This window comes from Oculina patagonica, chromosome 7 (genome assembly GCF_052425735.1).
Source record: "Oculina patagonica isolate OP01 chromosome 7, crgOcupat, whole genome shotgun sequence".
Taxonomy (NCBI): domain Eukaryota; kingdom Metazoa; phylum Cnidaria; class Anthozoa; order Scleractinia; family Oculinidae; genus Oculina; species Oculina patagonica.
The window spans coordinates 32,199,665-32,227,240 of NC_135764.1; the positions used below are offsets into that span (position 1 = coordinate 32,199,665).

Below are 27,576 nucleotides of genomic sequence, written 5' to 3' on the forward strand. Positions count from 1 at the left end.
ATTTTTCTCGCCGTTTGTATTGAGCATTCTGATTGGCCAAGCTGGCCATCGCACCAATCACAGACGCTGATATATTGCGCCCAGTGACCCGGCAAAGTGGGCGGGAGAAATTCAAAACAGCAACAAAGGTGATCAAGTCTTCAAATTATAATATACCTCTCTTTCCGGTCAGATATCAAAACCTAACCTTTCCGCTTCAGGCTACAAGAGAATGCCAAAGTAGAACACATCACGACGTCACAGGTTGGTAAGTTTGGAATCTAATACCTTTATTTTTCGTCCGTAAAAGCAAATATTTAACTGCATATTATGATTGAATTTATTGTACATTTCATCAACTAACTTGACATATGTCACTCGTAATAAATGGTCCGCTGGTTCAATATTTATTTCTGATATTGGACAGATATTTGAAGTTTATGTCTGTATGGTAGTGCCCCTAAATGGTCAAAACCAAAACGTATTTAACAAACTTCAGTATTTTAACACCGATTATATGGTCACGGATCGGCTTAGGAAAAATACTTAAATTTAAAAATGCATTTTTGCGATGCATGGCCTTTGACCAAAGGCGTGTCATATTCTTTGAATAACATTCTATTAAATTCAGAATAACACAAGTGCCCACAAATACTGAAAAAAAAATTATCATTAAACAACAATAAAATAAAAGAATAGCTGTAATACGAGATTCAATAATCTGTAGTCTCAGAAATCTTTCAGAGTCGGCAGGAAAAAAAAATACTTAAACCAAACTCAAATGCATGCCTTTTCTCTGTCGATCTCTGGATCGTTCTAGCATAGTTCATAGATACGTTCCGTAATTTTGATCAGTGAAATTTGTTTTTTCCCAAAGGCCCGTTTCCAATATGCTTTTTTCCAAATGCCCTCTGCCTTCTCTCTCTTGTGAAAGTGGGGCGGTCTGTCGGGTGAAAAAGCAATCCAGCACTGAAATTTAGTAGAAAGATCTTGTGGGTGATTTCAAAAAGGTGTTAAAAGATGATTAATACGAGGCTAGGGTGATCACGAAGAAGCACATGAGAAAGAGAAAGACAGGCAATGATTCCGTTTTCTATTAGCTTTGGAAACTGAGTTCGGCCGATCGATGGAAAATGAAATATATGTACTGTATGAGACCACAGAAAGGGTCAAACGTTTCCGGCAGTTTTCGTCTCGGCCCAGTTATTCTATAAAGAGGGCCTAGATGGATTAACTGATAGCTTTTAATTGGCCAAATCAATGCCCGCAATCAATTCAAAATCAGAGCAAAATGATGCAGGCCGAAAGTGAAGCAATTTGTAAATTATTCCTAGACTCAATTGCGACTGTATATGTCTAAGTGAACATTTGTATGAAATTATGAAAATAAAGAAACAAAAATAAAAAAGAAGCAGAAAGAAGGAAGCAAAGAGGCCAGAATGGATGACCTGACCAATCAGGGTAAGTCAGTTATGCATTATAAACACAATAGAGCCCGGGGGGGGGGGACTCCCATATGAAACGGACGGGGATGCTCGTCGGAAATTTTTAAAAGAACCCCTAAAAGAGACCAATCTGGGTGTGGCTCAAGCCTTTCTTGACCCCTAAAAGATACCAAAAAACTAAGAATGGAGTTTATATTTGTATATTTCTTCGTGTGTAACCCTAAACGAGACCATTATGGCTAAAAATATTGGCGTTTTGGGCGTTTTTTCCCGGAACACCCTAAGCGAGACCAAAAGTGCGAAATTTACACCCCTAAGCGAGACGACGAGCATCCCCGTCACTTTCATATGCGAGTCCCCCCCCCCCCCCGGGCAATAGAGGGTAAATTATAAGTGCTTTTATTTAGTTGTTTCTGTTTCCTCCTTTCTTACAACACGTGATCATTTGTTGTGGCTATCCTTTGACTCATTATCATGACCGGTTGTTTGTTTGTTTTTTAATTTTTTTGTGTGTTTTTCAGTTTATTATAAATTCGATCATGTTTCCCCGTATTATGTTATTTCAGTTAAGTACTATAAAAATGTTTTTTTCTTTTCTTAAAAAAGTTCATGCATACACTGGGGTGCAGGAACGCCAGCAGTCATGAATAGAACTAGGCTAGGCATTAAATGAACTGTCGTTACATTTTCCACCGAAGAACTAGAAGGGGCAGTAGCCCCGAAACGTCTGGGAAAAACTTTCAATCATCGGCGCATTTAACATTTACATTTTAACATTTCTATAGGCATTAAATGCCTGAACAAGAAATATTTTTCAAAAAGATTGAAAGTAAATTCGATTCCCGATGATCGATTTCCACCTGTTTTTTAGCCTGGTAAATCCTTTACAAAGTTTTGATTTGAAAATGTTCCCTCTTATGGAGGATTGCGAGCAAAAAGCCTCATAAAGCCTGGGAACAAGGATCCTTTCATATACAGTTGAGCCTGCTCACTGGTCAGCGGAATATAATTTCCTTCCCATAATGCAACAAGAAGCTTTTCTTCTTTCTCTTTTAGTGACACGACATCTCTTGATCTATTGTGAGAAAAAAATTCCGGTAAGAAAAACACTGATTTCTTCTCCGTTTTCTTAGAACAGTACCCTTAAATCCCAACGAATGTGTTGATAACCCTTCTCTTTTTATCCGACAGAAATTAACACAGAGAAATGGACCAGATTACGAACGCTCTTGAGCCATGCAAGCAGTTCGCCAAGGACTCCATGAGACTTGTGAAAAGATGCACGAAGCCCGACAGAAAAGGTTAATATTGTTGTTTCTACTCATTCTTCTTTACTGTATTTACTCTTCATATGCGAAAGCATATTCATCATGTCCTTTGTGGTCATGAAGGAGTTCTTGTTGATTTATCACGAAGTTTTAAAGCTTTTTTTATAAGCTTTATCGTGCCTTTTGACTAGAGTTTTATATTGTTTATTCACCAACGTAAGCTTATTTACTTTCTGATCGTTATTTTACGGCCCAAAACCGCTCAGTAAGTTTCTGTGCTTCAACTCAGAAATTTTTTATATACATTTTCTTCATGTTAAGCCTTGCCGTTATTATGTAGCATACTTTGCAACGTTTGGTTTGCGAGTATTTATGTATTCACTTCCACTTTGGACCGGTACAAATTAACCAAATGAATCAGAATTCACATAAAGAAATAAATGTATAGTTGGAGAACTGTTGTAGCATTTCTCAGTTCGTTATTTTTCTTCATGTATTTCCTATTACTTCTGTTCAAACTGTTTTTACCTCTATAAACATACAGTGGATTGCCATCCACATATCTTAAACAAAGAGCCTTTCAGCTGTAAAAGGTTGTAACATGTTTCCTCTTGGGAAAGTTTACTTGCCAATTTCCATTTTATGAAGTGAACAAAATACTATGTATGCTGTGATTTATTTAATACCATTGATTATAACTTTGAACACAAAACTATTTTTTGTGTGTTTATTGCTTTTCTGATTTCTAAAGGATAAGGGAGCCATTTGTAGAAGTTTGGGAGAACATAAAACAACTGTGAACCTAATTATCAGCTTTCCTTGTTCTCCCAAACATCTACTCTTGTTATCATACCTCTGCAGAGCTCTCGAACTTCATACATCCAGTGCAAGACTCATGCAAACAAACGCAATCTTGCACTCTCAGTTGAAACGCTTTCTCTTACTCATTTACCTAATTTTCTGATTCAAATATTTCATTTTGAGGTAGAAAATTGCCAGCAAAGAACCTAAAAGGGTCTTATCATATGATCTGTACGGCCTGCTCCGAAAATAGCCCATAACTTAAACAAATCGCGTTTGGTCGCTATAAAACTTATCATTTTATATAATTTAAGGATTTTTCTTTCAGATTCTCAAAAATCTAAGCAATCGCTTCCCTTTTTTCGTCTTAAAACATGCTTAAAAAAGGGAACTGTCAGCCTCATACCGTATTTACCCGTGTATAAGTCGACCTTTTTTTACCTAAAAATCGGTCCAAAAAATCACCCTCGACTTATACACGGGTCAAAATTTTCGACCCAAGTACCAATTTAATAAATCCTGCATAATTAACATAACAATATTTGTTTTAATATGTTAACAAACATCTAAATAAACAACAGTACAGGTTACGATGTCCTTTCACTGCTATTTGTGTCGTTAAATTGGCATTTCAAGTTAAAATTCATTACGATTTATCCGCTTAATATAAACCTGAATGTTGTAGAGACTCACTGGCATAAGATTTGAATAAAGAGCTGTCATTTTCCACTAATAAAGTTGGTAAATCCACTCGAGAAAAACATCTTTGTGCATGATCTTTCTCGCTTCGAACTTCGCTACTTAGTAACCTGGCATGATGCAAGCACGTGTAGTTATCAGTTACCAGTACCTCACCGTTTTGTAGCTTGGTTACCAAGCTCCCCAAGCAAGCTTGGCACTTTGTTTATCGAGTGGTTTTCAAAGATTTCTGGTGTTTCTTGGTGTTTTGCTTGTCTTCTTAAGCTGCTACTATCTCTCCACAATTAGAAAGGTTCGTTTGTATTAAGTGTGTTTGATTTTAGAAGCCTGTTTCAAAAATTGTGGACAAAATGCCTGCATAAACACGTGTTGTTAAAACGCTCGAGTAAGTACGATAATCTGGATAATAAACATCACATTGAAACTTGCTGTGATTTTTTCGTTAAGTATCTCTACCTGAAACGAAAATCTAAGAAACACAAGGTAAATTTTCAAGAAAATTTAGCAGAAATTAAAAAAACTTAGTTTCTGGCCTCAAAAATAGGGGGTCGACTTATACACGGGATCGACTAATACACGGGTAAATACGGTAAATACCTGCGGGCCACCTTAAGCAAAAATAAGTCATTGCAAAAATTTTATTCTTCATCACCAATAGCAGCAATAAAGTCCTTGCATCCCTTCCCCATTTATGTACACTGTAGCAATTTCAAGTAAACAGGTCATTAGATCATCTCAGCATTCCAGGGAGAAGACTCAAATTTTTCTCTCTTTTTGCTTGCAGAATTCCAGAAAATTGCCCTTGCAACTGCCATTGGTTTTGCTATCATGGGATTCATTGGCTTTTTCGTCAAACTCATTCACATTCCAATCAATAACATCATAGTGCAATAGTACATGTGTATGGTAAGTAGCAGTTGTTGTGTTGTGAAAAATATAATTATTGTTAAGGCCCATTTACACAGGTGATTTTTGTTGCGCAACTCAAGGCAATTTTTGTCGCACCGAAGTTGCATCAAGTTTTGAACAGGTTCGAAACTCCTGCGATATCCTGATGATTTTATACTGCTAGTCCACACGCGTGCAAACTCGCGATGATTTCATGGCGATTTTATTGCTGCAATATCGTAGGAGACTTCATGCAACTTTTGTACGACAAAATGGCATTGAGTTGTGCGTCAAAAATTGCCTGTGTAAACAGGCCTTTACAGGGCTTGAATGGTGTGGTTTGTGCTTCCTGGAAAAATGTTGTAAATGATCCTTAACCATTTGCAGTTGTAATTTTGTAAGTCGTTGTGTGACATGCTTTATTTTCCTTATTTTTCAGAAATCCAAGTCAAGACAATTTATATCTGCCAGAAAAAAATACAATGTCAACTTACATAAATTACACAGCTGGAGTTGTCCAGATTTTTATTTTGTGATTCCAATTCTTGTATACATGTAGGTCTGCTGTTTGTCGTGTTTTCCAGTAAAGTCAGTACTGTGAAAGTTATGCTGTTTGTTCTATGCAGTGGAAAATATGTATTTGCTAATTGAGCACACCATGTACAATAAAATGTGCTTCTGTAGAATTTTATGGTCACTTCTATCCATGGATTACCGGTACATACAATCATAGTGTCTTTGTTATCTGTGTAGCTGTTGTAGTTTGAAATGAATTTTTTTCCAGATTTGTTAAAATAATCGTAAAGTCTGGTTTTCATGGTACGATTTGGCCCAGATTTGATAGGAAAATAATTACGTAGTTAAAATCAGCCCAATTTTAAAAAATCTGTTGCACTGCCACAGATTTTAGAAATTGGGGTGATTTTCATCTTCGCAATTCAAATAAGGCAAAGAAAATTGGGCCACCTAGTGGCAGCATGTAAATTTATAAATTGAAACAAATTGGGCCAACAAATTGTAGCGTGTAAATACAAATCAAACTAGTTTGAAATCATTTTGACCTGGAATTCATTTTAAAGTACAACATAGCCATTCAGATTGCAAGTTTGCAATAGTTAGCCAGTGGGCTATTAAATTCTTAGCCTGTGAATACAGCCACCTCTCATTGCTCCCAACCGATTTGGTGTTTTGCAAGAGACTCATGAAACACAAAACCGGTCAGGAGCGTGAGAGGCGGTTGTATTCACAGGCTAAGGAAGTTGTTTGAACTTAAAATTTCAGTCACCATTAACAGTCATACCCTCACCCAGATTATCCCACAGGATGAATCACTGGGCTATAATAAATTCTTAAGTATTTTCCATACAACTTTGCTTATACCAAAATCAAACACATGACAGCAGTTCCTGAAGGGGGTATAAACCCCATTTTTCAGCCTATTGTTTAGCCAAATTTTCCCAAGTCCCAGTTCCATTGTGTTTTGTTTGTGATTCCCAGTCCCAGTGCCCCAAATCCCATCTTTCCAGTGAACATTTTCCAAATTCACTGTGAACGAATACATAAATCAAAACCAAATTTCTGATTGTACTGTATATGAGCTATATAGGTATGTGCCGTTGTGAAGGGTATGGTTTTCAAGCAGTTTAGTCTGGGATAGGGTATAGAAATCAGAGAGTTTTGGTCTAGAATAGGGTATAGGAACTCGGAAGAGAAAGAGGCTTCCGTAGACGTGAATAAAATCATTGTGAAAACGTTTGTTGACAGATGGTTTTCCATTAAGAAGACTTATAGTGATGCAGTTTTAAAAAGAAGCAAGTCTGGGATAGGGTAGGGATTTTCGGTATCTATTCTAGTATAGGGTTGCAAAACCAGCTGAAGATGGTGTGGTATAGGGCGAGGGTTTCAGAGTCCCAGCGGCACCCCCCCCCACCCAAAAATATACAGGGTGTCCCCCCCCGGGACTGTATGACTACTGGTTAAAGTATGTTTCACATGTTTCTGCTATCTTTATTGGTGGTCACTTTCACTCCTTTATAGGAAGAACAGTACATCTTAGTTTTTGTCACGGGGGGTACTCCCTATAATGGCCTTTGCGCTGAGGCTTCGCCCGAAAGGGGTAAGGGATTTCGCATAGGTCTATGAACGGGTAGGGATTATTACAGGCCCGTAGGGAGGGGGGTGCGACGGGTGCGTCCGCACCCCCCCCCTCCCCCAACGAGCATTGGAAGTCCACTCATTGTGAAAAAAACAATCAAATTAAATAAACAAAGGTAGATGATATCTCTCTACTTCAAATATTTACATTCAATATGGTCCTTTGGGTTGAAGGTCCACCATTTGTAAATTTGCATGGTATATTTTGGACCAAATTCTGTGATTCTAGGTTAATTAAAACAATACACTCTACCTAAAGTCCTTCATAGTTGAACCGTTTAAAGTTCAATTAACATTCCTAAGCGCTTCCAAAAAGAGAGGAGAATGGTACTTGTTCTGCTCGGGACGTACACGGTACTCAGTATTGAAATGTGTTCCTTGATGAATCCGTAATAAAATGGACCGAAGAGAACAAAACGAGTAAAAGGGAAAGGCGGCAGCCAGATCATGTCAATCCATAGACAATTTTGTCCGGAAAATGCCATGCACGGAAGAAAGTGATTTTGCTGGGAGCTGTTCTGTTCCTAAACATACGTTTTGAATTTAAAAATGTACCAAGAATTATTGTCGTTGCAGCGTTAATTTTTACCTGCCTTCCTTATCAACTGTCTTCAAAACGCACGAAATGCTGTTTCAGATAAAGGTCTGGTTACGGCCCTGTATATGAAAGGGGTACCTTCTTTCAGTAAAAGGTATATATACCAAAGGGGTGCTTTTTCTGTCAAAATATGGTGTATTGAAGGGTAGAGGGTTGGACCTCGGGGCGGAGCCTCCCCGCACAAAACTTTTTTGAGCAGCCCCCACCTGGGTTTTTGTCTAGGTCCATAGTTTATGAAATTACATTGGCCCTCAAAAAAGCTCTTCTATTAAACTTGAAATGTGGGAAAAGGATGCTCCTTTAAGTCTTAGAGTCCATAAAAAAAATTAAATATTAAAAAGGCCTTTTCAACCATGAAAAAAATAATTGGAATTTTAACTAAAAGTGCAATGATTACTGATATGCAGTGGTTCCCAATTATTCGAACCTCCAAGGGCTAGGAGAGATGCGATTCTGCCGAAATTAATAATAACGAAAAATAATAAATATTTGGAGCATTATAGTTTTGTCTCTATGGTCTCACATTATAAATATATAAAATGTGAAAAAGAAAGTAACAAAAGGTAAAAATAAAAAATAAAAAAAATTGAAAAGAGTTAAAAGATGTGATACAAATTTAAATTGAAACATTCTAAGGAAAACACTTTTTAAAAATTCCGAAAGAACTTTCCTTAGTATCAGAAAACTAAAAAAAAAGCAATATTGATAATAGCAATTACTTGATTGTCTTTACAAAAAATAAATAAACAAATAAAAAGTAAGCAGGAAAAAAAGAAGAAAAAAATTGATTGCGAAGTTCAGAACATCAATGTTTGTTTCTTGTGGTAAATTTCAAGCACGCGAACCTGTTCAGGTCACGCCAGTACAATCCTCCTTTGAAACGATATTCTCTCAAACGAGCTTTCATTCAGTTCCTTTATGTCACGCCAAGCTTTCGATTGTGAACACGTTATTTGGAAATGTGAGGAATTCGATGCATTTTGTGGATAAAAATAAAATCCGCAAGAAAATTTCTATCTTTCAGCCTTTTTGTGTGATACATCTTTTTTCCAGGTCCATGGTTTTCGATCACATTGGTCCTCAAAAAGCAAATAGTTGGAATTGCGACGATCTGGCGCACCGCAGCACTCTAAGCTTTTTTGTGTGAATGAGTTTTTTCTCTATTCTTTATTGTGCATGGACAGAGAAACCTGATTGGAGAAGGCCTGACCTTTATCACATTACACTTCTGTTGTCTTGTCAAAATCCCTGCTGGCAATGTATCAAATTCAACCGCTCGTGTATTCTAGCTAATTCTGGCTTTATCGAACCCTTAAACTCGCCACTCATGGCAAGAAACGTCCAATCTAGCTTTGAACAAGGCAGGATTTTCTGCTTGTCTTGCTGTTTGCAAAAGACATCGAGAAAGACGTCCCCACACAGTCGTTGTGTTACACAGCCATCGTGCTGGTCATTTGATACGCAACATGTCTGTCACATCCCAGACGACAAGCATGCTATTTCACAGAAACACAATACAAACCTTTATTGATTGCTCTAGCTGGGGTGTGATACCCTAGATGGGCAAACGCGGCATTATCTTACTGTCTAGCACGCACAAGACCAGGGGCTGTGTTCATTGAACCTTCATGCTTCAACCCTGTTAAACTACTTGGGTTGAAAAGATGGGGTTCTTTGCCTCTAGAATAGCGGTTACTCTCCTCCTTACGTTATGGATCTGCAGAACACACGCGCAACATGGTGGTATGGGGAGCGAAAGTAAGTAGAATTCTTTAACTTTCTGCGATCTGCGTTCCGATCTTAGCTTTGTTGCGGTCACGGACGACTCTGCTAAGCGATTCCTCCCGCAACACATGACACACGTTTGCATGTGCATTTCAGGACTGTTGCCTTGTCGATTTATGTGGAAAGCTCTTAGTTGAAGTGTTCATTTCATTGCATTCAACTGGGTTCAATTTCTCTGATAATTTGTGCTCGCCGTTCGTTTGACCGACCACGATGAAAGCGTTATTGTATTCGTAAGCTGCATCTTGGCTTACAGAAATTAACTTTTCTTCACGTTAAAAGAAGTTATAGGCTCCCAATGCTTAACGAATCGCTTTCTTGCATGCTGGTAAAACAAAAAATGGTTCTATGTTGAGCGTTCGTACTGTCCAATTTGTCGTGTAAAGTAAAATTTTGAAGCTCGGAGCATTCTGATCACTGGGGATCATTGAAGTGTTCGGTGTGATATCTCTGAGACGCATGGCGCAAAATTCCAGCTCATTCTTAGTTTGTTATTGAGAGCTGGTTACTCGATGCCAATAGTTCTCGTACCTGGAAAAGAAAACAATATTTATTGACACAATATTTTGAGAGTTGGGCATATACACGAACTTGCTTGGGTAAGTTTGGAGGATTTTCGGCTGCGAGTTTATCTCGTATCATGTTACGATTTCACATTCCAGGCCCAATGGACAATCATCCATTCAGTAAAACTCGCATGGCTTTCTTTATTCTTCCTTATACAAAATGCGCAACTTACAGGCCAATTGCTGGAAGAAAACTGATTTGAAAGCATAATCATTTGCGTAACAAATGCTCGCGTTTTCATACCCAACGCCGGATAACACGAAATGGAAAATTCTCTACGCTGTTCGCCACGCAAGCAAGTTCCCCAGACCACGCGTGGCGCGATACGTACCAAAATATATATAGAATTGATATAGAATTTAGAAATCGATGGTAACATAGAGCCAGTTTTTATAGGAAAATTTGACGAAAATCTGCTGGTTCTGCAAAGGGAGAAGCTCCCTGGAATGACGGCAATGATTAGAAATATAGTAAAAAAATATACGCTCTTTTTGATTTGATAAAAATTGATGTATAGCTCAATTTCTGCAATAGATGCAAACTGCCAGTAAGCTTTTGAATTGATACAAGATTTACAGACTCATAAGTTTGCAGCAGGACTTTCTTTTGAAAGGCTTTTTGAAGAAATCGTCACGAGATTACGTCATGCATTTTTGTCTCGCATCAAGCCGAGGTTGGGGCCCTGGGAAATAGTAAGTAAATGAAATAAGATGAACTAGGCAGTTTTCACAAGTGTTAGAATCGTTCAAAACTCAAACTAAATGTACGATGAGCCCTCAGTTTCAAATGTAAATAGCTTTGTTAGGGTAATTGCGCTTTAGTGTAAATGTAATACTGAAGAGTTGTTTGATTGATTACTAACCTTGATTTTTCTGTTTTAGTTCCTACAATTATTGACCCGGTAAGTAATTTACTTTTTGAATTTTTTCGCTATCGATCAGACTAATTTGTTAGAAAATGTCCCGTCTTATGCGGGAATCCCTGTATTTTAAACAACTGTTCCTCATCGCATGAGTTCTATGTGCGTGACAAAATTTTGCGTGACAATTATTGTCACGCACGCTTTTCGTGCCCAGTTTTTCCGGGCCCAAAATCCAACATGGCGGCTGAATGAGGGCTCTGTCCTCCAGATCGAAAAGCGATCTTCCTTTTGGCAAGTTTGATTTAACTATGAGTTTTTTTAGTGAAAAGTTTGCTTCAGGGGCTTGGGGAAGTCGAGTAACTGAATCTGAATTCCAGAAGAAGACCTACATGAAAACTGGAGCTGATGTGGCTTTCCCTCAAAATATAACTTAGTAATTTTATTTTTAATGCCATTTGTTGTACATATAAGCTTAAATAATGAGCACTGATCGACTCTCTAGAACTCGGTTGTGCTACTCTCTAGACGTCTCTTATTTAAGCGTAGACTTAAGCCAGGTTTTCACTATAGCGACGCAAGCACAAGCGCAAGCACGCGAAAAGGAAAAGAAATGACCCTCGCCTTGTGCTTGTGCCTACTGCAAGCACATTTATCAAAATGCAATGCGCTTGTGCTTTTGCTTGCGTCGAAGCCGTTTTCATGGTGAAATACATGTAAGAGCTGTTATCATTGTGTTCAGTTTGTGCTTGTGTTGCTGTCACGTACAGTTAAAATCCAGGCTTTAACAGTTCATCTTGTTAAACTTGTAATAATGCGACAAACAAATGATTTACAAATTCTTAAATTTTTGGCCTCAAAAACAAGCCATTCGAAATTTAGCTTAAAGATGAATTCCAGTTGGTATTGCGCAATCTCGGCGGCAATGTTTATGTGAGCCTCACACGAAGGAATGTTTACAAGCAAAACTAAAAAATTCCGTGACAAACTTACCTTTTTCTTCATTATTAACGCCAGATATATCCTTGCAGAACAAATAATAACGGGTAGAAGAACCTTGACGCTATTTCATACCGACGTTTCAGCTCATCGGGAATTCTTGAACGAAAGGAACTGTAATGGCAGACTAAAAAACTTCATGTATGCTGTCATCAAAGTGTAACGTTTCAACGAATTCAAAACAAAAACGAAAACAAACCCCGAGTCTGCGCAGTACGGACTGGAAATCAGCTTTAAGCTTTTAAAACCTGTTCAACAAAAATCCATTTTTCATAAAATAACCAGTTGTTGAGTACTGTCTCTGCATGTGAAATGACAAATTAACATATCTTGTTTGCTCTGCAGGCGTTAAAAGGTGATGCAGGTGAACAAGGAAACAAAGGGAGAACTGTAAGCAAAAAATCTGTGTCGCAACTTTTCTCTGATCCCCATCTCATGTACCATAAGATATACCATCACAGGTGCAGATCCAGAAAAAATGCTGACCGTTTTCCAATAACACGAACGTACATGAGGGCCGAAGGAGCAAGCTTGGGAGCATGCTCGTTATTGACCAGTACCATTTCTCTGGAAGCTTAAAAGTCGCGTTTTTGATCTTGAAACTTAGAAATTTTCTTTAACTCCAAAAATATATAATCATTTAAAAATCTGACCGATTTCCATAAAACAGTCAAACCGGTCTGGATTTGCACCTGCATCAGATATTGTTATAAACATTCATTTTTAAGTGATGGCGTGACATCGCTTTATGCCATCGAACGAACGGTTCGGTTTGTCTGTTTGGCCCGATCGAACAGAAAATCAAGTTTAACTTAACAAGAAATCGCCGCGTAAACACAAAAGCAAAATACTTCCGTGCAGTTAGAATGGAACACTACAATGTATAAACGAAAGAGACTAATTATACATGATGGGGTCTATAAGATTTAGTTGACAGAAATTTTTAATTCTTATAATACAAAGGGACACTGTGAGCAAGAGACCGTTTGACCTTTCTCGCAGCTTAAAAGCTTGCTCGCGCATATCGTAGTCGTTTATCCGTGATATCACGCTACAGTATAACGCAATATTTGTTGAGACAACATAGGGAAATCTAAAAAAAGTATAAAAATATAAACAAAATATTACTGTTCAATTGAAAAATTATACGAAGAAAATGTATTATTTGCATCCTTGGTCTGTGAATTCATAACAGCTATATAATCACTAACAAGCTTCTTATGTTTAAAAAATGTTAGCTGCAGTTGGATAACAGTCAAGGTGTCAGCTACTTTTATTTACTATAAGTTTTTCCTCAAAATTATGTAAGACCCCTTGTGAAACGCCATCGCTTCTGCATGCGTCGCGTGCCATTTATTATTAGGATCTAATTGACCCATTGACATCTGGAGATTTTTTAAAAAAAGCCAATTGTTTGGACAGTTGTGACGACTTCTGGTCAGAAATGAGCTAAATCTGCTCAACAGGCCTGACCGGCCAGTTCAGACTAATGGAAGGGGCCCCTAGTTACTGAAGTACTCAAAGGGTTTCTGATTCTTATTAATTATTATCTGATTATTAATTAATACAATTGACTCTCCTTTAAGGCAATTAAAGCTGAGTGTACTCTTGAAACCAGAAAAATAGCCACTTAGGGAGGTGTTGAGATTTATCCTTACCGGTGTAACTGGCATTTATTTCCCTACTGTTTCATTTTTTAAGGCAAAATTTTATTAATTTTTTGTGGGTCATCAAAAATTTATTAACTCCAACTCTGAAGGGAAATGAAAAACAGTTCGAGTTAGCGGGGTTTCGAGTAATCTGGGTCGATCTAATATTCAATTTGCCATGTTAATATTTGATAGCTTACTGATTTTTCAGCACTTCAGTAAACAGTACAGTCCAAATTAAACATATCTTGTCAGAAACTCTAACACGATCATACATTCTTATGATAAGATTGGGAAATGGCTGTCAAATAGGTGATCTGTTCGTTGCTCTAATCAATGGGCATCTGTGGTGAGTTGCAAAAACCGAAATTCGAGTTGTCGGGGTAAATGTGACCCAAATTTTGATTAGGGGAAACAAAATTTAGTATGAATTAGCGGGATTTTTGAGTTATCTGAGTTCGAGTTAACCGAGTAAAAATGATTAAAAAGTGGGGTCAAATCCAAGGGAAATAGAAGTTAGTTCGAGTTAGCGGGGTTGTTCAAATTTTCCGAGTTCGAGTTACCGGGGTTCTACTGTAGTTTCCGATACTGACCTTTGCCATGATAGCTAAAATGCATTGGTTCTGAATAAAGCTGGATGAGTGTATCTTGACATGCTGATAAAAAGATATTTCTTGTGACTGTTTTTAGGGAGATGCAGGTCTGGCAGGAGACAGGGGTGAGACTGGTGAACAGGGAACCCCTGGTGACGACGTGAGTACAAATACTATTAGTATATACCACACAAGTCAATAGTGCTTTTCGTGTGCACTGATTGGTTAACTCGGGGGTGATTAGAAAAGTAATATTCACCTCCAAGCCGCTAAAGAGAAACAAATTGCCTTCGCGCGTCACTTTGTTTACCAAAAGTGATGTTTTGGTCTGCTAGTTATTCAACTTGTGTGGTATATACTAAAACAATTATTCACCTCAAAATATATTTCCAGAGAACGACATGGGAAGTCTTCACACCTCACTGAACGTCACTTTCAGTAAAAGTACCGTAATGATTTGATTTAGCGCCCGGGGCGCTTATTTACTTTTTGCACCTCAAGGGAGGGCGTTTATTCGAGACAGGGCGCTTATTCGGGACAGGGCGCTTATTTAATATTTTGAGAAACAACCAAATGTATCTAACAATAAATATATACATGAACTGTACGGTGAACGGTCAGGAGTTTATCTAGTTGATGTCAATGACTTCAGTAGGGGCAGTTATCCACAATAGGGGTACTTATTAGAATAGGGGTGCTTATTTACAAAAATACATTCGAAGGGGGCGCTTATTTGGAAGGGGGCGCTTATTGGAAGGAGGGCGCTAAATCGAATCATTATGGTACCTCAAATTTGGCTGATTTATAAAATGACCCTAGCTGGTGAGTAAATTACATATCAAATCTTTATCATAGCTGTTACGTTTTTGGCAGTATACTGATCACTGACAGTTTTGAGTTTTTAAATGGATTGTATGTTCTTAAAACGTTGTTTGCTTTTCTTCAGGGTCCCCCAGGTCCACCCGGCCCCCCAGGCACACGGGGGCCCATCGGTCCCCCTGGACCGCCTGGCTCCCCTGTTATCAGAAGTGTTGGAGTGCCTGGAGTACCGGTGAGTTTCGCTAAATACACTGTACTGTGGCTTTCAGTTGCATGGTTACGCACTAGGATTTCCTCTGTAGACTTGAAAATTTGAACCACCTTGCACAGCACAGCAAACAGTACCAGATGATAGTCTTGCTCAGTAGCTTTTGTTAAATGGTCATACAATAGGGTTTCATTCGCAGACTTTAAGTTAGAACCACCTTGTACACCACATGAAAAGTACTGCTCAATAGCTTTCATTTGAATGGTCACACACTAGGGTTTCATTCACAAACTTGAAAGTTAGAACTACCTTGTACAGCATAATTAAATAGATTTAGCCAAGCCTAAAAGCGGAGCTCCCCGGTAATTTACTTTGCCCTTTATTAAAATATCTGAATTCACTGACCGTAGGCAAAAAAAAATAGTTAATGAGCCCGCAATCCAATAGAAAAAACCATTTTTCGGTCAGCGGTCAACTTTATAAAAACGCGTTACCTCGATGAGTTATACACCTGAGCCCGCGATATGATCACGTGATACTGGTCAGCGGATACCTTGTATTGACAGCTGTCAATTGACCATAACTTGGATGCCCAGTAACAAATAGATGAGGGTTTATCTATTTCTGAAGTGCGCAACACCGTACGTCGTACGACGTACGCGCCCGCGAGCCATGCCGCTAGCCATGATGACCATGAAAACTCAAGTTCATGGTTTTCCTATTTCTGTGAATTTTCTATGGGTATGGGGCTCCGCTCTGCGGCCCTTCGGGCCGCTGTGGAGCTCCGCTATTAACAGTACAGCATGAAAGTTTCATTTGAGTCACATGCTAGTCACCTGCTAGGGTTTTTTCCCTAAACCTTAATACCAACTACCCTGTTGTTCAAATTAATATAGACTGTATGATAAACAGTACCACAAGTCTATTTATTGGTGTAAACCTTTTATTTGAAATTTCCTACACTTTATTTTCATGTTACGTTCTTCTTTAAATTTTTTCCCTAAAGATTATAAAAGTTAAGGGTAACATTTGGAATGCATGAGAAACCTGTATGTTTTGACTCATGGAGAGAGAGAAAGAGTTAAAAAGGCTTGTCATTTTCTCAAACCAAAATAAACTGAATTATATTACAATGTTCATTAACACTTGTGTTTATTTCATGCAGGGACGGAGGGGTGAGAAAGGACCCCCAGGAAGAGACGGCCCTCCTGTATGTATTAATATATTTAAAAAATCATCTCTATTGTATGTGAAAGGATGTATGGGTGTATTTGTCTGCAGAATTTATCTGTTCTTCAAAGTGAACTGTTTTCTAAGACCAGAGCTTTAATAAATTGGTTGTTTAATTATAATAAACAACTATTCACCTCAGTGGGAGGGCTTACTGAGTCCCGTAAAAAAGGGGGCTCACCGTATTCGTTAAGGAGCATAATTCCTTAATAATTCTTAAATTGCGATTACTGGCAAAGTACACGTTTCCAGTGATAATTTATTTTTTCTGCCTTAGAAATGGATCTGTAGTTTGAAAACTTTTGAACCAAATATAAAACTAAACCACAACATCTGTTTTTTATCCCAGGGTCTCCCTGGAGAACCCGGAGCACCTGGACCCCAGGGAATTCGCGGATTAGAGGTTAGTATAATGTTTGAAGTTCTCTCTCATTCCCAAGAGTCCAGAGGCCAGCAAGGCAAATTATAATAATTAATTTTTTAGATCATAAAGTTTTTGCTGGGTATCATATTTTTGCCATGAGTTATAATGAACAAATGAATTAAACAAATGAACAAACAGACCAATCAACCAACCAGCAACTGACCGACCAACTGACGAACGGAACCAATGAATGAATCATGACAAAAAGAGATGATACCCGTATGTCATTTGTTATTTATTATGGAAACAATTTTTACTATCAGTGGAACCTCATCTATTGTAGATGAAGAGCCACTTGACTGTGGATATGCTGCAATAAAGTCATTATTATTATTATTATTATTATTATTATTTTTATTTAACGAACCTCTATATAACGAAGTCCTCGGTTTAATGAACGATATTCTTCAGCCGTCCAAAGTTACAGTAAAGTGTATGGAACAGGACCTTGATATAACGAAACTCGACGTAAAGAAATCCTCGTTATAACGAACACAATCCAGTCGAGACCCAAATGTAAAATGTACCTCGATAAAACGAGAAATGTCAACACGTGACAAAAGATTAATGCGGAACAGACCAACAAAGATGAAAATCCTTTCATCTTGTAACAAGAGAACAAGTTCAAGTACATATGTTTATATCTTTGTGCATATATTAGACACTATAAATGTTATTTTCAGAAATCATTAATATCCGGAAATGCTGGGTTCATAGTGCAACGTAACATTGTTAAAAATTGATTAACTGTACCTCGATATAACGAACATTTTGGTTGTTTTTCGGCGATTTTGTTATATCGAGGTTTTCGACATAACAAACCCTCGATATAACAATTTTCCCAGTCCCTTGGCACTTTGTTAAATCGAGGTTCCGCTGTATAAGGTTAATGTTGTTTTTTATGTGTGTTGTAGGGAAGCCCTGGATCACCGGGTGAAACAGGACAACCAGGACGTGATGGACTAAACGTAAGTTTTCAATATGGTGGGTTGGTAGTTAAAGTCTCTGTTTACAGTACCAGTCGAGCTGTTTGAGCCATAAAGAGGAGGGTGGGGCTGGGGGTCTCTGTTTGAGCCATAAGTAGCCCATTAGGCAAGCCCGTTGGCGCATCTCTAATGAAATGACCACAAGCATTTTTACTCCCCACTGGATGAGATGCTTGACAGTCCACAGGGCTCTCAGTAAGATTTGATGTACATCATGGCACCCGTGCGAGAGCAATACAAGAAGCTGAAAACAATCATTTGACCTTCATAGGGAGTTGTGCACTTTACAAGCTGCCATTGGATGCTATGTCTTAATTGAATGCCCTGATCCACTACAAGGTTACTCCTCCCCACCCCCACCCCCCTCCTAAGCACTCGATTTACCAATACCTACTAGTTATATACATGGGTGTAAGGAGGCAGTTTGGGAGTTAAGTTTTCCACTGTCAAAGACCCCAGCTTGGGCTTGAACCGAGGCTGCTTGATCCAGAGTCTAGTGTAGGAAGCATTAGGCACTATTCCACCCACCTTAAACATTAATTTTTCAGGGAACACGAGGCCCCCCTGGATTGCAAGGTCCCCCAGGAAAGCCAGGATCTCCGGTAAGTAACATCTGATATTAATTTTAAAAGTGATTTTGAAGTTTACCGGACATTGTGGTTTGAAATGCTTTTCGGAAGCTGTTTGATTTTTGCATTGTTTTTTTGTGAATAAAAAATTGAAAGCAGGAAAGTAAAACAAAAGCAGGATGGTTCATTTTTATGAGGTGGTGATTTGACCGGGCCATGCCAAAAAAATATGGCTTCAAAAGTGGGGGAGGGCAAAAAATATGGTTTATAAGGGGGTTCACTGAAAATAATAGCCACCGTATGAAAATTTGAAAAGCTGAGGTTTTAGTGTTAATTACTCACAAGTGTTTAAGCTGCTCAGAAATTAACTGAATTTTGATTTATAAAATGTATTTTAGGGTGAACAAGGACCTCCAGGCTCAAAGGGTGCTGAAGGATTCAAAGGTGATCGTGGATTTACTGGAAGAAAAGGTCCAAAGGGTGTTAGAGGTGATATTGGAAGAAAGGTGCGTTACATAAACTGTGAATCAATCAACATCTTATGATGACATAATTTGATACATTGTTTTAACAGCAGACAGGTGAAAACTTTGCAGAAAAGCATCATATAAGCAAAAGGGAACGTTGTCTGGCTGATTTGGTTCCAAATTCACAGATTTGATAATTATGACATAATTAGGTGGTGAAGTAGGGTGGGGGTTGGAACAGGGTGCTATAGCCCACGGGCCCTAGACAAAAATCTGGGGGTGCTTAGCCCACCCCTCTCCTATTTCAGTGCCGAAATTATCGCAAACATAACTTAAATAGATATTCAGTCTTGTGACCTTTGCATAAATTGTTTTATCAGGATCAGTGGTGTATGACTTTCAACAAAACTGCCTTTCCGAAAACACTACTATAGGAGGGGTCTGCAATATGAGAAATTGTATTTGACTTTGCTTGTGGCATTGACTCAAGATTTCCCTAAAAAGCACCAAGACACAGGGTCGTTTTAACTGCTTAGTTATGCACCCCACCCCCAGTGGGGGAAGGTATGCTTTTGGCTTGGAGTACAATGAGCCCCCCCTTCCCCCAACATTTTAAAATGCTCGACTGCCTCTGATGAAGAGGGGTCAGGTCTGACGATCTGAGAGGAGGAGAATAACAAGTTTCAAGCTTGACAGAAAATGTCATTGTGTATAATATTTAGAAATGTGTAAAACTGGAATTGCAATAATTTTAGTGTTGCTTTTAATTTACAGAGCAATTTCAATATCATCGTTTGAGTACCATTTTCATGGTCATTGTAATTGAATTAATAACTAATTAATTAATCAATTTATTTATTTTTTGCAGGGCTCTGATGGTTTTCCGGGAACCCCAGGAAGAAACGGCACTGATGTATGTATTACATAACTGTATGATATCACAATTTATAGGTGCTAGGTTAAGGGTGGTCCATCTTAACTACCAATTTGTTCATAAACCAGACCATGCACAAAAATAGTTTCAAATTACAGACATATTTGACAAGTCACATCACCAGAACAGAAAAAAGACCTAAACCTCAAATGGCACATATAACATATTTGAAAATTAAAATCAGTGCCAACAGATCAAGAATGTCCACATGCTTAATGTGATGCATTCTAATTTATAAAATTCCCATTATTGTAATAGTTATGATATAGAGCAGTTTTCAATTGAGTGTCATAAAACCAAAACCAAAGTAATTACTCTGGCCAATCACAAAGGACACAGACAATCCAGTGAACCAATCAAAACTCGAAGCAAATACATGTAGCTGGCACGAAGCACGGGAAAACGTTCGCGAGCTAGTCACGATTGGTTTTGGTTTTACTTCTGATTGGCTAAGAAAGTGGCGCGAGATTTTTAAGCCAATCACTAACCGTAGTAATTCAAAACCAAAGCAAACGCAATTTACTTTCGACACTCAAGTGAAAACCACTCTATAAAGAAATACCCATGTTTACAGACTTTTTTAGTAGTAGACGTGTTTCTTTTTTTTTTCATGTTAACAGTAATTGCATGTACCAGATTGTAAAGAAGGTTAATAAGTTATCTTGATTCACTTGTTAAAAAAATCAGAATTCATTCCACCTTCTTTCTGCCAAGTTTTAGGGATTTTAATTTCTAATGCGTGGTTTTGGGCTGGCACTAGTTGCGCATGTGCAGTGGTATTTTTTCAAAGGCCCCAAACTAAAAACACTTGCTTCAAGAATGCCATCTTCAGCAATTCCTTTATCAATTGCTCTGGATCTGTAATTAGAAGACTGAACCCAGGGCTCTTAATTATCACTCAAAATTTCACTTAACCTACAACCCATTATAAATATCCCAGCCTCCATGCTCCTTAAGCTTCCCCTCCCATAATCCATAACATGTATCGGCTTGTTATTTGCAGGGAGCGCCAGGCGAGCAGGGAGAGACTGGACCTGATGGGCCTGCAGGGGCACCAGTAAGTTTGTCGAACTGTAGCCACAGGCTTACCAGTAAGTCTGTTTCTTACTGAAGCCACAGACAGACCAGTACGTCTGGGCTACTGTAGCCACAGGCTTGCCAGTAAGTCTGTTTCTTACTGTAGCCACAGGCTTACCTGTAAGTCTGTTTCTTACTGTAGCCACAGGCTTACCAGTAAGTCTGTTTCTTACTGTAACCACAGGAAGACCAGTAAGTCTGGGTTACTGTAGCCATAGGCTTACCAGTAAGTCTGTGTTTTTTTACTGTAGCCACAGGAAGACCAGTAAGTCTATGTAACTAGAGCCTTAGGTTTACCAGTAAGTCTGTTTCTTGCTGTAGCCACAGGAAGGCCAGTAAGTTTGTCTTACTGTAGCCACAGGAAGGCCAGTAAGTTTGTCTAACTGTATGGTAGCCACAGGCTTACAAGTAAGTCAGTTTCTTACTCAGTCCTATCCAACTAGTGGTACCTATCGGTAGAAATGCGAACGAGTACAACAGGAGATCGAGAGAAGAAGGGAGGACAATTGTAAATGTTTGGCTGAAAGTATGCTTTATGATTTTGGTCCGATCAATAAACATTGGGCGTTTTCTTTGAAAATCTTGAATGTTTTTGGACCAAAGATGGAACAAGTTTATTTTATTTTACTACTGGTCACCGTTCCGAGAATAATTCATCACGCGCAATGCGTGACGTCTCAAATGTCACGTTAAACTGTTGTTGTTAAGACAGCTTTTAGGAAAATTCAAGGCCCGGATGTCGGAGAGAAAAAAAGGTAGACAATCCAGTAAAAAAATGAAGTTTAGGACATTTATTTTATAAATTCAAGAAAGGAAAAAAAGTCTAAATAGCTCCCTTCTGATCGATAAAATCCACGACACCAAATCCGTTTCCGTGTTGTTTTCATAGCCAGACCTAACTTAATTACGCATGCAAATTTGTATGACTTCGAAATTTTCGAAGCTTTGGAAATTTTGAAGCTTTGTAATGCATTTCTTGCCTTCATCTTAAATGAAATTAAATTCTAAACAAAGTTTAATTCAAGTTTCTTTCGTATTTCAATCTCTAGTTCGGGAATTTTGGATTTTGAAGCGAACAGATTTGAAACCTCTTTGTTATCCGACACGCATCTTGTCTGGGAATTCGTGCTAAACAAATTAGTAGTGCGCTGATTGGCCAAACTACAACAAAGTGTGCACATGCTGCACAGATTCTGCTGAATGGATTGGCTAAAAACATCAGAAATTGTGTTTTCGACAACTTCCGCCTACATCCTAAAATGGTCAAAAAAATATCACTTCACGGAACCGGATTACGCGAAAATCGAGCTGAAAGATCTGAGATTTTTTCTGCATAGCCTTTGAACTACGCACGGCTCTATATCCTGCCGCCGAGACAGGCTCGCGTGGCAATTATAATTAACATGTTTTTATCCTCAGGGACCTCTTGGACCTTCCGGACCAGAAGGTGCCGCAGGCACACCTGTAAGTACTAGTTTTTACACCTTAATCTTTCTTAAGGATCATTTAAGGGGGGATAGAAACGAGGTCTGGGACCAAGTAGCGATGTTTTTGGACAGCGTGGGAGCAGGCAATATTTTCCAGTGAAATGGAAAATATAGGAATCATGACAACAATGCCTTGAATTCACCGATTATAGGGGTCAGAACTATTTCCACAAAAAATGTAAATGCACTGTTTTTATCCCAAAATGTCGCTGTCGTCGCGTAGCTATAAAAACGTAGAATTTTATGATGTTGCGTAACTTTTTTAGTGCTGAAATTCAAATGATTGTACCACGATTTTCAACGCACGTGGGGCTCAATAATGATGTAAAACAAAGAACGACCAAGTCAACAAGAACCTAGAAACAATAGAGCAAGAACAATAGCTCCAACCGGCACGGGAAAATTTGATCGCCACGTTTTCATTGCCATAAACTGCATTTCTCTCCAAAATAGGACTCTATTGTGCTTGATACTAATCACTCTTCATTCACAGGGACCCCAAGGTGTCCAAGGAACGGCGGGTGCACCAGGTGTTGCCGGAGAAAAAGGAGCTACAGGTGACCCAGGCTTGGAAGGGGAACGTGGAAAACAGGTCAGCAAAATAGGTTTTAAAAGCAAGGTGTTAAAAAAACAGAGACTGACTTTTTTCTTCATCTAGGGCTTGCCAGGACGGAGAGGTGCACAAGGACCCCAAGGAGACAGAGGAGCTGATGTAAGTAATGCCATGCGCTTTTAAAGGATCAGTGTCATCATCATCATCAGAGTTTTTTTATCCTTGGATATCTCCAAGCATTTGAACAGTACACAGCATGATAGGCAAAGACCAGACCACAACACCGGGAACTCCATGCCCTACTCTTTACGATAAGCGTGTGCGTTCTTTTATTTCCCCTGCTGACCATAACACTGAAGATGCAAGAGATTGGGCCTTCGGTTTATTGTCCTTATCTGAGAAGACATGAATATCTAACCATTTGCAGATGGCATGTCATTGCAAAGGCAGCATATTCTCCTCAGTTATTTTAAGACCCTGAGTGTTGGTCCGGTCTGGGACTCGAACCCAAGACCTCTCGCACGGTAGTCTGATGCTCTACCAACTGAGCTAACCGGTCGGCTAGTGCAGTGCAAAATAAAATGTAATGAAGGTGTTGGTGTTAATAAGAAGCCACTAATAATAGCCTGACATTGCTAAAAATGGAATGTACTAATCATGAAAATTGTTCAAACTTAAGGTGGTTTGGCTATGGACGGATATGACAGTAGACCCATCTAGAACTTTGAAAATGTCTGGCAGACGTCTGGCTATGTATGGAAGACGTCTGGCTATGTATGGAATATTATCTTGTAAGCTGTTACTAATTGTCAAACTCTTGTAGGGTGCCCCTGGTAAAGATGGCGATGAAGGGCAGAAAGGAGCTCAGGTAAAAATTAATAACAACTTAATAAGAAATAATAATAAAAAGGAAATTGAGATACAGTCTTACAGCTGTTGTTTGTTGTGGAAAAGCTTCAGTAAGCCACCTTAAACCTATTACCCCGCAAGGCAAATTCACTAGCTATGGGCTATCATCTGGCTCTAAAATATTTGACTGTGATGCTAGTCCACCCAACCCTCCAAGTCAACTTTTTCCTTTAGTGGCCATTTGGTGACTTAATCTATTTTTTTTTTATGTGACTATCTATTTAGGTTAAGATGCCAATAGGAAATTTTGATCTCAAAATATTACTATCTGTAAATCTACCCACCAAAAAGCGTGAATGAAACAAAATTTCCCTGGAAGAACTCAATGAATGAAACAAATGAACGAATGAACAAATGAAAAGATAGAAAGATCTGTTTATAAAACCCAGAAGTTTTTTAAAGTGAAACAATAACATACAGAGCAGTTTTAAATTTGGATTTTCACTGATGATAGTCTGCTCAAGCTCCGGAGCAGGCCTCTTGTACTCGCCAGGATGGCGACTTGTTCACAATTTAGTTGCCAGTTTCAAAATTCTAGTCGTCATGGTAACTGAAATGGTTGCAGCTTGGAGGGTTGACACCATAAGCCACTTATCTAGCATATCATCAGTATGTGCTCTAGAGGCAACAATGTGACAAACATCTGGGTCATCTATGAGGCACTTTCAGAGTCAAGTGTGTTGCCCAAGAACATAACACAATCCAGCCCTCCAAGTTGCGACCGGTTTAGTCGTCATGGCGACTAGAATTTTGGAACTGGCGACTAACTTGTAAAACAAGTCGCCATCCTGGCAACAACAAGAGGACTGCTTCAGAGCTTGATGAGCAGACTCTGATTACTGAAAATTCAAATGAAAAACTGTCCTGTACATTAAAGATTCACTTTGAAGAATTTCTGGGTTGTTATAAACTGTTTTTTTTTTTTTCATTCTTTTTGTTACTTTCATTGAGTTTTTCCAGGGAAAATTTTCACGGTAAAATTTTGTTCATAATGGTTTTTGGTGCGTAGATTTACAGATGGTTATATTTAGGCGACCAAGATTTTCTTTTGGCAACTTCACCTAGTAAACAGATAGTCGCCAAATGGCCACTAAGGAAAAAAGTTAACTTGGAGGGTTGCAATCAATCCTTGCCAGGACTTCAACCTGAAAGTCTTGCTTCCAGCTCTTAATGCAGACTCACACTTCACCTAACACTTACAAGGAGGGTTTAAAGAAGCAACAACATGAATGACACATTTTGAAAAAGTGGCCACTAGTTTCAAATTTGTCAATTGTAATCTGTCTTTAGTTTGACGTAGTCTTTGTTAGTCATTAATGATTTACTTGTACTACTTTGGTGTTTTTCCATCTTGCAGACAATTATTTAAGGTTTTCTTCAGTTATTTAAGTTTGCATATTTAACTCTGTTTTAGGGTGATTCTGGACCAATGGGACCTCAAGGATTACCTGGCCCACCAGGGCGACCGGTATGATAATAAACAATGTCATTAAATATGTATCTTATAAACCAAGCCTGTAGGTCGTACTGGAGGAATATATACATCTGTTGTAAGGATGTGGTAGGGTCGCATGTAATAATGTGTCGCATGTAATAATTGTAGGCAAAATCATAATTCACCCCGTAGAGCTACTTTACATGTATGTCATCAGTACAGAAGTTTTTGAAGTGAATAACAAGACTTCCCTTAAACTGGGGAAAGACTTAGTGTGCAAAAAAAGATGTCTTTTAATTTGTTTCTTGCACTGCAAAATTTAATCCAATTACTGTTTTTGTTTTAAGCAAAAAAAAGATGTCTTTTAATTTGTTTCTAATTCTTGCACTGCAAAATTTAATCCAATTACTGTTCTTGTTTTACTTCAGGGCAAGCCTGGTGAGGACGGAGGCCATGGACCTCCGGGTGCACAGGTGCGTCAAAGCATTGGGTTTTGCGACATCTCTTCAAACATCAACATTCTATTTACAAAGACATTTTGAATCAATGGTCAAAAGAAATGACAACAACAATCTTTATTTCGTGCCTAGAAATTAGAATGAAGATTAATACATACAATGTGAAAAAAATTACAGTGAAAAAAAGGAGCACAGCCACTTAGAAAGGCTAAGGCTAATATAATCGAGCTAAGTGGCTGGGCCATGCAGAAAAGAAGTTGCAATAAAGTTACAAGTATAAAAAATGAGACACGATTTCCATTCACACACACACACACAAGGAATGAAAAAGAGAGACAAAAAAAACAACGGATATGCACACAAAAAATGAAAAATAAAGTACATCAATATACCAGTCAGCAGTTGGAGATACCCTGTTTTCTCAATTAAACGCCGGACCCCGATTAAACGCCGGCCTCGTTTAAATGGCGGGTCAAAACTGCTAATTTTTAAATAAATGCCGGGGGCGTTTGATCGAGGTACCAGCGTTTATTCGAGTTCAGGCGTTGCAGTTTATGAACTTAAAACTTTATATCCGTAACATTTACTTGTTCCCATGTTGTTCATATATTGTTTCGGCTCTGTTTGTCACAAAGCTTGATTGCAACGTGCCGTATGCAGCACTGTAACCCTTGGTAATAGTCATCTTCGGAGAGAAAATACAGTCACCAATTCTTTTAAGAGATTTTTGAAACAAGCACAACTCTTAGATTTAAGTGAGTCATCAATTTAAGTGAGTCATCGATTTGATTGATGAATGAATTGGGTGAAAATATTTTTTTTAATCTCGCAACCAGTCATTCAAAAGATTGCTCCTTCAAATTACAATATAATCCCACATTCTTGAACTCTTGACTTGTTGAACTTCCCCGTAAATCAAACCAAAAGATGTTTCCCGAGGATTTGCTTCTAATCACTAAGTTCAACACTGCAATTTTACCCCAAATTTTTCGGACTCCCAATTTCTCAAAACAAGCTTTGTTTCCCTTAGAGGTTTACTCGGTCAGTAGTTTCATTGTTACATAAAATCTGTCAAACTAATAAAAATGTGTTTTATTTACTAGGGAGAAGGTGGATCGCCAGGACCACCAGGCCTTTCTGGTCAGAGTGGCTCAAGGGTACGTATAGCCTGGGAGCTTGTCGCAAATTGTTCACAAAGAACTGAAATCAGACCCTTAGGTTTAAACATTTATGTTCAGTATTGTAAGTTTAGAGCAGTTATCCTGAAGGAACTGCCCAGATTTAGGAGTTTTACAAAGAATTAAAAAAATCCTGTCAGAACAAAAAGATAGCAAAACCCAAAGACTTGCCAAAACACGATGATGTTTATTTTAAACATTCAATTAATCAAAAACACTGGTCAGATCAGAAAGAACTAAAATGGTCAGAAACATGCAAAATTCAATAAAATTCTACACATGCAAAATTGGCAAAAAGGCAAGCGTGGCCGAGTGGTTTAGGGCGCTGGTGTTGTAATCCGGAGGTCACCGGTTCGAGGCCTGCCCTTGCCACTAGCTGGATTTGTTTCTCGGTTGTCCTGAGTTCAAATCCTCGACCATGCTTTGTATATAGCCAACTGGTCTGCCTCCTGCCAGTTGGGATTTTTAACCTTGTTATGTTCATTTATAAATTATTTGTTGCCTCTGTTTCAGTGGCATGCCTGTAAACTAGCTATCTCGTTGAGATATGAAGCTAAG

At 38.5% G+C, this 27,576-nt stretch overlaps 2 protein-coding genes across 4 annotated transcripts in view; both read left to right on the plus strand.

Moving 5' to 3' along the window:
* The first annotated feature begins 2,614 nt into the window (after positions 1-2,614).
* LOC144659565 (protein transport protein Sec61 subunit gamma) lies at positions 2,615-5,766 on the plus strand. The gene is made up of 3 exons (XM_078520032.1): positions 2,615-2,725; positions 4,977-5,098; positions 5,520-5,766. The coding sequence occupies exons 1-2, from the start codon at positions 2,632-2,634 to the stop codon at positions 5,084-5,086; spliced, it is 204 nt and encodes a 67-aa protein (XP_078376158.1). The 5' UTR covers positions 2,615-2,631; the 3' UTR covers positions 5,087-5,098; positions 5,520-5,766.
* Positions 5,767-9,376: 3,610 nt separating this feature from the next.
* The window catches only part of LOC144659542 (uncharacterized), a 53,824-nt gene continuing 35,624 nt past the window's right edge, over positions 9,377-27,576 (plus strand). Inside the window, exons 1-19 of one of the 3 annotated variants that reach the window (XM_078520001.1) lie at positions 9,377-9,590; positions 11,066-11,085; positions 12,388-12,432; positions 14,382-14,444; positions 15,231-15,335; positions 16,477-16,521; positions 16,891-16,944; positions 17,880-17,933; positions 18,500-18,553; positions 18,919-19,026; positions 19,856-19,900; positions 20,925-20,978; positions 22,418-22,462; positions 22,979-23,077; positions 23,144-23,197; positions 23,862-23,906; positions 25,362-25,415; positions 25,811-25,855; positions 26,944-26,997. In XM_078520001.1, coding sequence (XP_078376127.1) covers positions 9,497-9,590; positions 11,066-11,085; positions 12,388-12,432; positions 14,382-14,444; positions 15,231-15,335; positions 16,477-16,521; positions 16,891-16,944; positions 17,880-17,933; positions 18,500-18,553; positions 18,919-19,026; positions 19,856-19,900; positions 20,925-20,978; positions 22,418-22,462; positions 22,979-23,077; positions 23,144-23,197; positions 23,862-23,906; positions 25,362-25,415; positions 25,811-25,855; positions 26,944-26,997 — 1,137 coding nt within the window. In that variant the 5' untranslated portion in view covers positions 9,377-9,496. The remainder of the gene's footprint in view (positions 9,591-11,065; positions 11,086-12,387; positions 12,433-14,381; positions 14,445-15,230; positions 15,336-16,476; positions 16,522-16,890; positions 16,945-17,879; positions 17,934-18,499; positions 18,554-18,918; positions 19,027-19,855; positions 19,901-20,924; positions 20,979-22,417; positions 22,463-22,978; positions 23,078-23,143; positions 23,198-23,861; positions 23,907-25,361; positions 25,416-25,810; positions 25,856-26,943; positions 26,998-27,576) is intronic. The other 2 variants (XM_078519999.1, XM_078520000.1) reach the window with 2 other exon arrangements.